Genomic DNA, 12,202 nt, shown 5'->3' on the forward strand with positions numbered 1-12,202 from the left:
GGTGACAACCCTCTCGGCTATAATTGATGTTTGTTAATGTAGACCCTGGCACTTCGTAAAACAAAGCCTCTCATAGACGGTCACGCCACGTCCTGCTCAACCGTTACCATCTCGCGTGCTTACATTGGGATGGTTTATGTGTGTATAATATGTGCAAACATTGGCAGGGGTGTCCAGCCCATAAATACCCTGGCTTTAGAGCAGCCTCCTGGCATTAATGTGGACCTGTCACCTAAATGCAATACGAGGAGCCATTGGGCTTGCAGAATAGATTGTAAAATTGCATTCTTGGAGGTAGACCATGCAGCCACCTTGGAAAGAGGGGGCCCAGTCCCGGTTGGTCCCGGTCGGTTCCGGTCCCTTTGCTAATGGATGGGGAGAACCTGTTCAGAACCTTCCTATACAGAGGAACTGCATTGTTGGCCAACAAGGGGGCATGAAATAGGGGGCAACAAATACCTGACCATTGTGGTAAATCCCAACATTTCCAGGAGGAATAGCAGAGGAACTGCACAATGTCGAGCCCAAAGAAGGAATGTTGTTGACTTTTTATTGTATAGGGAATACAAGTATATGGCTGGAGAGCTGACAGGTCTTCTTTATTAAAGGGGTTAGCCCATCTGGGACATGGATGGCATATTGCTAGGATAGGTCCCACCTCTGGGACCAGCTCCTATCTCCAGAACGGGGCCATCCCCATGCGCAGCCACCCTCAGTTCACCTTTTTCCAGCAGTCGCATACCAGTGGCTGCACTTTCCGTTCACCGCTATAGGACTTCCAAAAACAGCCAGCTCAGCTATTTTTGGAGCCCCCAGAGCAATGAATGTAGAGCACGCCGCGCATGCACAGTGTGCTCCCCTTCACCCCAGAGGCCCTGTTCTGGAGATAGTACACCTATCTGACATTGATGGCATATCCTACCGATATGCCCTCAATGTCCCAGATTGGGCCAACCCCTTTAAGGAAAACATTGCTGATGTTTAAATGCATTGAGGACCACCTAGTGGTCAGATTACTGTGAAACTGAAAGCACGATGCTATTAGAAGCTTCTTTCTCTGTCAAAACCTTGCTTTACAGTTTCTCGAGATCATATACTCACGTACATATAGTTTATACAAACCTGACTTCACTTTCCCAAGGCAGGAGAGCTTACAATCTAATCTAAAATCAACATCAGGAAAGCCTGAGGGGAGGATGAATTGTGTCTTTTATGTGTGGTTGGCAGAAGAAAGTGTCATTGTTAGTGTCGGTGTTAGTATTCTGCTCGTCGTGCGCGGGGCCTGGCTGTTGGCGTGTTCCTTTCATGGTCCTCATTGAGATGAATGATGTCCTCAGTATGTTCTCCTGACCCCCGGGGGCTGTTTTTCCGAGGTTTGCACAATTATTTGCCTTATTGCACATGTATAAAATTACTATAATGTGTAATAACTGCTGACTTTCTGGTGGTTTGGATTATGTGGTGACCCTTAGCTTTGACCTTCAAGTGTCTTGGTTCTTGGCCTAGATGGTGGGGGTATTCGCCATGGAGATATACCATGCTCTTTCGATGGGTCCCATGACATGAAGACCTCCTTAGTATCCCACCTCATAGCATGATGGGTACCTGAGAATTAGTATTCCACAGATGTCTTCTAGGTTCCCCCCCTTCGTGTGGTCGTCGGGGTGTAACCGGACAGTATAAGACATGATGGCACCTGGAATGAAGGTCCAGATGTCATCCACTCACGTATATCACCAGACCACCTTACAATATAATTTCCCACCCAAGATCAGGACTGCCATAATATGGCCAATCGTTTTCTGGTCGTAGCTTTTTGTTGATCTTTCTTTAGACCCTGAGAACGACGCCAACAGCAGGAGATGAATGAGTTAATCTTGAGGGAGGCAGTGACCTGTCCACTCATGTGATTACATCTGTGTGAACAGGTCTGCAAATGTCTTGGCGTGATGAGTGAAAGGAGTGGAAGGAGCAGCACAGAGTATTTGAGAATATTATTATATTGAATTGGCCAGAGTTGGTGACCTGGTGACTGACGATGGTCAGTGAGGAAATCACCCTTAAAACCTTGTCCCATAGGGAGCGCCCATTATCGTTCGGTAAAGTTTGGTGGGTATTACTTTGATAATTGTGAATGTCTAAGGTCAGGGCCAGACTGAGGATGGTCTGGGACCCCCACTCATTACAGGACAAGACTGCTAGGGCCATGGCCTGCTTGGGTTGGGTCAGTGCCGTACTCTCTGCCAGGCTATATAGCAGAACAGAAGATGCAAGACCCCCATTTTGCTATAAGTTGAGGACCCAGTGGTGGCATATCCTATGAAAACACCATGAATGCCTACTATTTTTGGGATACCCCTTCAAGGACTTCTGTAACTGTGGGCTACCATGAGCTGTGGCCCCAGGATAAATAGATCACATCTGATTATATATGGTCCTAGATATGACTTTGATATTTTTATTATCTTCCAATTAGTGGGACAGGAGAAAGACGTTCAGATTCAGACGTTGCAGAACTCTGTTGAGAACCGTTCCTGCGTCCTCATCCGCCGAGACTTAGTGGCACTTCCTGCCAGCCTGATCAGTCAGATTGGATACCGCTGCCACCCAAAGCTCTACTCGGAAGGAGACCCTGGAGAAAAGTTGGAACTAGTTGCAGGTAACGCCCTTCTGCTACTCAAATATTCTGCTGTGAATATATACAATGAATGTTGATCTGGATGAATATGGCCATCCTCACTGACGCTTTTCTGGATTTTGATTTTACTCATTGGTACTCATTTGATTTTACTCGTTCGTATTATTTTAGAATATTGGGTTAAACATTTTCCCTGTGTTGATTTCCAGACAAATCCTAGACTATGGCAAGAGAATGGGTAGGGTGGAGGCACCAGTGCTCAAGATGCCACAGTGATGTAGACTACATTTCATTGATGGCATTTGAGTCTCAATCAGTAGTGTCCTGGGTTTGGTGACATCATTGGTGAGATCATGAGTTGGAGACAACCACTTTTTCCCAAAGCCTAGAAGAGACTATTTTCATGTTGGAATATCATTTGGATGTTCTGTTACATTAGGTGGACATAGACATACAGATGGACATAGAGTTATTCTGGTAACAAATGATCCCATAACTGTTAGATCACTGGTGGGCCAACTGCTGGGAGCTCTGTGATAACGAAAATGGGGCTGTTGTTTCCCCCGGTTGAATGGAACGATGGCTGGGCATGCATAGTGTATGGGACTTCTGAAGATTGCTAAGTATGCTGCTCAGCTGTGTCCTTCAAGCTTGACCACCTTTCCATTCAGATGTGGGGCACGGAACCCCATTTTCATTATTGGCTGGGACTGACCATTGGGACCCTTACCAATCTAGCTATTGTTGTTACTGGAATACCCCTTCTTCTAAAGGGTTACCAGAGGATTGTTTCTAGAGGATGGACTCACTTGGCTGGACCTGCTTTAAGGTAATTCAAACTAGGTGGAGAACCTACACGTGGAGCAGTATGCCCAAAAGCATGTGGAAGATCACGTATCCTCTTCTGGTATCTTTATATAGATGCCTCATACTGAAGACCTTTCCATATGGGAATGCTGGTTAAAACGTGTCTATATTTTCCCAACTATAGTCATTTGAGACAGAGTAGACACTACTCATTGACCTAAAATAAAGTGCTTGTGTATGGCCACCCAGATTTTATATGAAGTGGGGGAACTAAGAAACTCGAAGTTGGACGCTTAATGTTGATGACAAAAAGTGTGTAGTCCAGTTTGGACAAATAGTGGGACTTTATTGATTGATAAGCCGCGCGTTTCAAGGCCAAACTGGTCTCTTCATCAGGCCGGTTTAGCTGTTTCAGTTAGCACTTAGCACCTCACCCCTTTCATTACAGAGCGAATTCAGTTTTGGTGGATGGAGGCAAAGCAGGTACTGTAGGGTTGGACAAGAGGAATTGGAACCTCTCGTAAAGACTTGAGGCTGCCTCACGTCCCCTCCTAAAATTAGCAATCGGACATGAATATACATAGGATGTGAGGTCTATTCTGTCCGTGCCAGATGCTATCTCTCCCGGGTACAGCTTGTACCAGGTATCTGCAGACCATAAGGGTAGCCAACAACAATTAGAGAGGACACATTCTCGACAGCCACCATGGGTGGTCTTGGCAGCCGCCTCCAAACACAGACATTATCCGGGGACGCTCCGCATCCAGACTTCAGGTTTATCCTTTCTAAGTGGCCTCTCCTGGACTGCCACATCCACTAAACAAGCCTGACGTCCAAAGTGCTCTGCACACTTCCAACAAAATCAATTTGGTTGCGGCGCACAATGGCCGGGCCTGTAAACGCTTGTTAGCATCCAGAACGCCAGCCCTCGTTATGCTGCTAGAATATTCATTTTGTTGCAGTTTACATTTTATGTGCCGCTATTAAATGTGACATGGGTTATTTTCACAGTGAGGCACAACTGTAAATCGTGCCTCGCACACCTGTGGATGAGGACAATTTGCATTTTTCAATCTGCGGCAGGCAGATTAATATCTCCAGCTCATAATACATGGAGCGCCTGTTTTATTTCCTCTCCCCTGCATTAATATCACCATTGGCAGGTGTTGGGGCTTTGTATCCCCCTCCTTCCCTCCCAGAAGCCAACACATTTTTTATTTTTTTTTCCGCTTTCTGAACCTGTCGCATTAACCTCTGAGGTGCCTGATGAGCGCAATTAAAGAGTAGAATTAATTACTTGCATTCATTATTACTGCTACTATTACCACTGTTATTACTATTAATACTGCTATCACCACTACTACTACCACCACCACCATGACTACTGCTTCTATTACCCCTATTGTTACTACTACTGCTACTACTATGACTCTACTACCACCATGACTACTGCTTCTATTACTTCTATTATTAATACTACCACGGCTATTCCCACTTCTACGACTACTACTACTGCTACTACTACTACTGCCATTACAACTATTACCTCTAACACTACCATTACTATTGCCACCACCACTACTACCACTACTGGTATTAATGATAATACTGCCACCACTTCTACTGCTGCTGCTACTATCACCGTAACAACTACATGACCACTACTACTATTATTGGACCACTACTACTACTGCTACCACGATTAGTATTAACATTATTACTACCACCACTACTACTGCTGCTACTACTACTATTATAACCACTCTACTACTATTACCACTAAAACTACCACTACTACTACTACAACTACTACCACTAATACTGCCAAAGGGGTTGTCCAGGATAAAAAAATAAAAGCATGGCTGCTTTCCTCTAGAAACAGCGCCCCACCTGTCTATAGGTTGTGTCTGATATTGCAGTTCAGCTCCAAGTGAATGCGACCCAGCAGCAGTACCGCACTCTGTACAGCGCACAGATACCGTGCTGTTAGTGGAAGAAACCAGCCATGTTTTTCTAAGCCTTCAGATTCCTGTGCAGTGTCAGACCCGCTATTGTTCACTGTGATCTTGCACTGGAGGAATGACAGGTGATCCAGAAAGCCTCCAGCCCTGTGATGACTGCTTTATCTGTAGCTCCGGGAGCCTCCAGAACGTGATAGTCGCTGACAAAGGGCAGCAGAATAGCGGATGTCACATGAAGTCAGATTGAATTTGTTGTATTGGGACCACCCAATTGACGTAGCTAATTGACAGCAACCATATTGACTAGCTATCTATCTATCTAATCTCCTATCCAGGGGCGTTGCTAGGTTAAAACATTCGGGGCCTGGCCCCTGATGTTTTGTCCCAGACCCCGAATGTCCTGCCTGCCAGATACTTTTGTATTGCTGTCCTCGGGACAGCAATACAATTGAATCTAATTGACTGGAAGAGCTGAAGGACCTGTGGTGACATCACAGTTCATGTGACCAGTAAAACAAGCAGTGGTTGAGAAGGACCTGCAATGATGTCACCATCATGTGACCATTGCAGCAGAGGATGGCAGTGAAGAGGAGAAGTCCTGGGGGAAGAAGCTGTGGTAAGGTCTGCTACATGAGGAGAGGTAAGTGAAGGGAGAGGCAGAGCAATGCTGGGAGTTGTGGTTATTTAACTGGGACTGTATGTTAGGGCTGAAGGGAGGGATGTTATTTACATGGAACTGTGTGTTGGAGGGGTCTGGGGAGGGAGTGATGTTACATGGGACTAAATGTTAGAGGGGGCTGGGGCAGGGTGATGTTATTTACATGGGACTGTATGTTGAAGGCGGCTGTGGGAGGGGATTATGTTATTTACAAGAGACTGTATGTTGATGCCGGCTTTGCGGGGGAATTATGTTATTTACATGGGACTGAATGTTGAGGGGGTGATGTTTACATGGGATTGCATGTTGGAGGTGGCTGGGGAGGGGGTGATATTATTTACTTGGGACTGTATGTTGAAGGCGGCTAGGGAGGAGGTGATGTTATTTACATGGGACTATTTTGGAGGAGGCTGTAGATGGAGAGTGATGTTATTTACATGGGGCTGAAGAGATGGTGTGATGTTATTTATATGGGACTGTATGGTGGAGGCAATAATATAACTACAGTGGGTACTGCAGGGGGCATTATAAATACTGGGGGCACTGTGGGGGCATTATAAATCCAGGGGACATTATAGGCATTCTTATTACTACTGGGGGCTCTGTAGGAGGGACTTATAAATCCATTTTATTTCTACTTTAAACACTATGGGGGGGGGGGGCTGTAGCTTTATTACCACTGGGGGAACAATAGGGGGCCAATACCGAAAGGCTCTTCTTCTAATGTGGCCACTCTTGGGGAGCGTTATCACGGTTGGGGGAACTGTAGGTGGCAGTATTACTAATGGGGGCACTCTTGGGGAGCATTATCACTGTTGGGTCCAGTAGGGGGCAGTATTACTAATGAGGGCATTCTAGAAGGGAATTACTGTTGGTGGGACTATGAGGAGCACTATTACTATGGGGGGCACTCATTTTCCTTCAGGATAGTATTTGGGGGTATTGGGGAGCACAGCGAGTGGCAGGATAACACTGTGGGGACTCCAGGTTGAGGGACGATGATAGAAATGTGAGGAACTTAAGACGAGACGAGGTGCAGCTGAAAGAAGTCTGGACCGAGTGGAGATGATGATGACAAAGAAGATCTACATCGGAGGAGACGTCACCTGGAGGCCCTGGATGTGAGAGGTATGTGCTGCTGTATAGCGAAATGCGGTGTGTGTGTGTGGGGGGGGGGGGGGGGGGTCGACTTAGAGAACCGGGCCATATATATTGGGGCTTGAGCCCCGGATCTTTTGAGACCTTAGCAACGCCCCTGCTCTTATCTATCATCTATCTCTCTATCTCTCATTTATCTATCTATCTTTTTATCTCCTGCCCACCAAAATGGCATGCCCATGTGACGCCACCACTGCGCTCCGTACATTGAGTCCATTTTTTTCTCATCAGTCAGCTTACAGTATTATTACGTGTGTATAATAATACCGTTTATTATGCCTCTCCACCCTTAAAAAGGGTTTTAAAAAATGTCAGATTTTTGCTGTTGCTCAGGAATGCCATTCAGACGGCGGTGGTGCCCGCCTATAGCGTAGGGTGAAGCCGTCCGTGTTCTCATGCAGACGCCCTCCCTATCTCGCAGTGTGCATATTGACTTGACTAGCGGGGATGGAGTTCCGCTCCTCTGCAGTCAGCAGTATATAATTAGAATCAATACCCGCAGATCTCTGAGCTGCCGGTCTGTGTGTGGGAGTTCATTCAAGGTAAAGAAGACGAGGACTGGGGAGGGGGAGGCAGAGCGTTCGCCGGAGCCCATTGCTGGCTTTCTGATTCCATCGATTTATCGGGGGCTGTGATTTGTAAAAGGGTTTAACGTCGGCCTCTTCGCAGCCGTCGGGCATCTTTTTTTTTTTTTCTTCTCTTAATGGAGTGAGAAATTATCATTTTCATCCTTACTTTCACGTGACGGTGGGGTTAACCAGTTCAGTTCCAGGGGGAGCTGCATAACTTGAAATCGGTACCAGTCCCCCCCCCCCCCCATGTGCCATTTATAATGCTAATGGGCAGAGGCTCCAGGGCCCGGGTGCAGCCGTTCCCCCTATAGCCATGCCTTACCCAGTGTCAAAAGTTGGAATGCATCGATGTCTATGGCAATGGAGTCTAAATCTGAGGGTTGGTCCGGGATTTAAAAAAAAAGGGGTCTTTTTCTTTTAGTCTTTTCTTACAGAAATATCTCCACATCGGCACCTCACAATCTTTTAGAGACAATACCGCCAAACTTGGGTTATTCAGGTTGAGCCCCCCACCCAAAAACTCTCTCATTTGCCAGGAGTCTGCGACCCGTCCATGCGTTGTCTGGTTTACCTCTATTAAAGTGAATGGGAATATGCTGCAGTACCAGACATGACACATGGACCTGGGTGGCGCTGTTTATAACCAGATAACCCATGTAACTCATCCGATAGTGTGACTATCGCTTATTAAGGACAGTCGCATAATTTTTTTTATAAATATCTTTTTTTTTTTTTTCTAATTCTTTAACTTTATTTTCCGTCTCCCTTTTTGTCCCTTTTCTTGTTTTCTATTAATTTTATCCCATTGTCTTTCCTCTTTTTGTATGTGTTGGTCTGGCATTAGGAAGTGACTACTGTATGGTGCAGCCTTAAAAATGTAAAAGGGTTGTACAGAATTAGAAAAACATGGCTGCTTTTTTCAAAACAGCGCCACACCTGTCCATGGGTTGTGCCTGGTATTGCAGCTCAGCTCTATTAAAGTAAATAGGTGGTAAGACTCTAAGGCGTTATTGACAGGGAGCTTAGGGAAATTAGAAGTGAGAACTCAGGGGTCTTATGCAGTGACAATATCCACGTGAACTACACTCACCTAAAGAATTATTAGGAACACCTGTTCTATTTCTCATTAATGCGATTATATAGTCAACCAATCACATGGCAGTTGCTTCAATGCATGTAGGGATGTGGTCCTGGTCAAGACAATCTCCTGAACTCCAAACTGAATGTCAGAATGGGAAAGAAAGGTGGGCTACAACAGCAGAAGACCCCACCGGGTACCACTCATCTCCACTACAAATAGGAAAAAGAGGCTACAGTTTGCACAAGCTCACCCAAATTGGACTGTTGAAGACTGGGAAAATGTTGCCTGGTCTGATGAGTCTCGATTTCTGTTGAGACATTCAAATGGTAGAGTCCGAATTTGGCGTAAACAGAATGAGAACATGTATCCATCATGCCTTGTTACCACTGTGCAGGCTGGTGGTGGTGGTGTAATGGTGTGGGGGATGTTTTCTGGGGACACTTTAGGCCCCTTAGTGCCAATTGGCCATCGTTTAAATGCCACGGGCTACCTGAGCATTGTTTCTGACCATGTCCATCCCTTCATGACCACCATGTACCCATCCTCTGATGGCTACTTCCAGCAGGATAATGCACCATGTCACAAAGCTCGAATCATTTCAAATTGGTTTCTTGAACATGACAATGAGTTCACTGTACTAAAATGGCCCCCACAGTCACCAGATCTCAACCCAATAGAGCATCTTTGGGATGTGGTGGAACGGGAGCTTCGTGCCCTGGATGTGCATCCCTCAAATCTCCATCAACTGCAAGATGCTATCCTATCAATATGGGCCAACACTTCTAAAGAATGCTATCAGCACCTTGTGGAATCAATGCCACGTAGAATTAGGGCAGTTCTGAAGGCAAAAGGGGGTCCAACACCGTATTAGTATGGTGTTCCTAATAATTCTTTAGGTGAGTGTATATACATCTGATTTTGTAGTCGGGAGGGGAGGAGCGGGAGCAGACATCCTTTTGGGAGGGAAAGGGCTTTATTTTGTTTCACTATATATAATGCTCTGCTTATACCAAATGTATTGTACCTGATCTATGTTTCTGTTATATACTTGAAAATTTAATGCATCTTATTTCCACCTTTATGTAAATGTACAAAAGTAATGCTATGTAAGATGATGCATTAGAAATAAAAAATATTATACAAAATAAAAAAAGTAAGTAGGTAAGAAGTGTAATACCAGACACAATCCTGCGTTCCGGATGCTGCTACTGTATTGTTATTGGCGTTCCTGGTGCTGCTCCTGTATTGTTGTTGGCGTTCCTGGTGCTTCTCCTGTATTGTGACTGGTGTTCCTGGTGCTTCTCCTGTATTGTTATTGCCGTTCCTGGTGCTTCTCCTGTATTGTTACTGGCGTTCCTGGTGCTGTTCCTGTATTGTTATTGACGTTCCTGGTGCTGCTCCTGTATTGTGACCGGCATTCCTGGTGCTGCTCCTGTATTGTTATTGGCGTTCCCGGTGCTGCTCCTGTATTGTGACCAGCGTTCCTGGTGCTGCTCCTGTATTGTTATTGCCATGTCTGTCGCTGCTCCTGTATTGTTATTGGTGTTCCTGGTGCTGCTCCTTTATTGTAACCAGGGTTCCCGGTGCTGCTCCTGTATTGTTATTGGCGTTCCTGGTGCTGCTCCTGTATTGTTATTGGCGTTCCTGTTGCTGCTCCTGTATTGTTATTGGCGTTCCTGGTGCTTCTCCTGTATTGTTGTTGGCGTTCCTGGTGCTTCTCCTGTATTGTTATTGGCGTTCCTGGTGCTGCTCCTGTATTGTTATTGGCGTTCCTGGTGCTGCTCCTGTATTGTTATTGGCGTTCCTGGTGCTGCTCCTGTATTGTTATTGCCGTTCCTGGTGCTGCTCCTGTATTGTTATTGGCGTTCCTGGTGCTGCTCCTGTATTGTTATTGGTGTTCCTGGTGCTGCTCCTGTATTGTTATTGGCGTTCCTGGTGCTGCTCCTGTATTGTTATTGGCGTTCCTGGTGCTGCTCCTGTATTGTTATTGGCAATCCTGGTGCTGCTCCTGTATTGTTATTGGCATTCCTGGTGCTGCTCCTGTATTGTTATTGGTATTCCTGGTGCTGCTCCTGTATTGTTATTGGCGTTCCTGGTGCTGCTCCTGTATTGTTATTGGCGTTCCTGGTGCTGCTCCTGTATTGTTATTGGCGTTCCTGGTGCTGCTCCTGTATTGTTATTGGCGTTCCTGTTGCTGCTCCTGTATTGTTATTGGCATTCCTGGTGCTGCTCCTGTATTGTGACCGGCGTTCCTGGTGCTGCTCCTGTATTGTGACCGGCGTTCCTGGTGCTGCTCCTGTATTGTGACCGGCGTTCCTGGTGCTGCTCCTGTATTGTTATTGGCGTTCCTGGTGCTGCTCCTGTATTGTTATTGGCGTTCCTGGTGCTGCTCCTGTATTGTTATTGGCGTTCCTGGTGCTGCTCCTGTATTGTTATTGGCGTTCCTGGTGCTGCTCCTGTATTGTTATTGGCGTTCCTGGTGCTTCTCCTGTATTGTTGTTGGCGTTCCTGTTGCTGCTCCTGTATTGTTATTGGCGTTCCTGGTGCTGCTCCTGTATTGTTATTGGCGTTCCTGGTGCTGCTCCTGTATTGTTATTGGCGTTCCTGTGCTGCTCCTGTATTGTGACCGGCGTTCCTGGTGCTGCTCCTGTTTTTTCTTACTTCCTGTTATATCTATGTTTTCATGTACTATCCAACAATTCCATGCATTGTAGCCCTTAAAGGGGTTGCCCATTTTTTTTTTTAAGTACTAAAGAGCAGGAGGCTGAATGAAATGAAGAATAAACCCCACACTCCCCTTTCCAATGTCCTGACGCTTCCGCATCACTGCAATCATGACCACTGAGGCCAGTGATTAGCTGCAGCAGGCCCTGCATGGACCATAGGGACCTGCATGGACCATAGAGGCCTGCATGGACCATAGAGGCCTGCATGGACCATAGAGGCCTGCAGGGACCATAGAGGCCTGCAGGGACCATAGAGGCCTGCATGGACCATAGTGTGGGAGTGGCGGAATTTTTAAAAAGTGATTTGAGGTTTTTTTCTTCATACAGCCCTTTGCTCTCTGACCCTTCTTAAAATATCTTTGACAACCTCTTTAAAATCTGTTCCTCCTGAGCTTGTGGTCCTTGTACACACAGGTAGTCGGAGAAGTAGTCAGACCGCCACACTCTACTGTATAGGGGAGATAACCATAGGGAAACAGTCAAGTACAAGCGCTCGGCTTCGCCACCTCCGGCAGCCCCATAGAGTTCAGTGGCTTGTCCTCCGCTTCATTGAAACGGGGGTTAATGGGCCCCTGGTGGTCAGAGGTGGCTCCAGTGGTCG

At 46.3% G+C, this 12,202-nt stretch overlaps 1 protein-coding gene across 10 annotated transcripts in view; it reads left to right on the top strand.

Moving 5' to 3' along the window:
• Positions 1 to 12,202, top strand: part of NACC2 (NACC family member 2) — a 129,269-nt gene that overhangs the window by 103,784 nt on the left and 13,283 nt on the right. For all 10 annotated transcript variants that reach the window (XM_044268744.1, XM_044268745.1, XM_044268746.1 and 7 more), the window contains one exon: positions 2,477 to 2,659. In XM_044268744.1, coding sequence (XP_044124679.1) covers positions 2,477 to 2,659 — 183 coding nt within the window. The remainder of the gene's footprint in view (positions 1 to 2,476; positions 2,660 to 12,202) is intronic.

This window comes from Bufo gargarizans, chromosome 9 (assembly GCF_014858855.1).
Source record: "Bufo gargarizans isolate SCDJY-AF-19 chromosome 9, ASM1485885v1, whole genome shotgun sequence".
Taxonomy (NCBI): domain Eukaryota; kingdom Metazoa; phylum Chordata; class Amphibia; order Anura; family Bufonidae; genus Bufo; species Bufo gargarizans.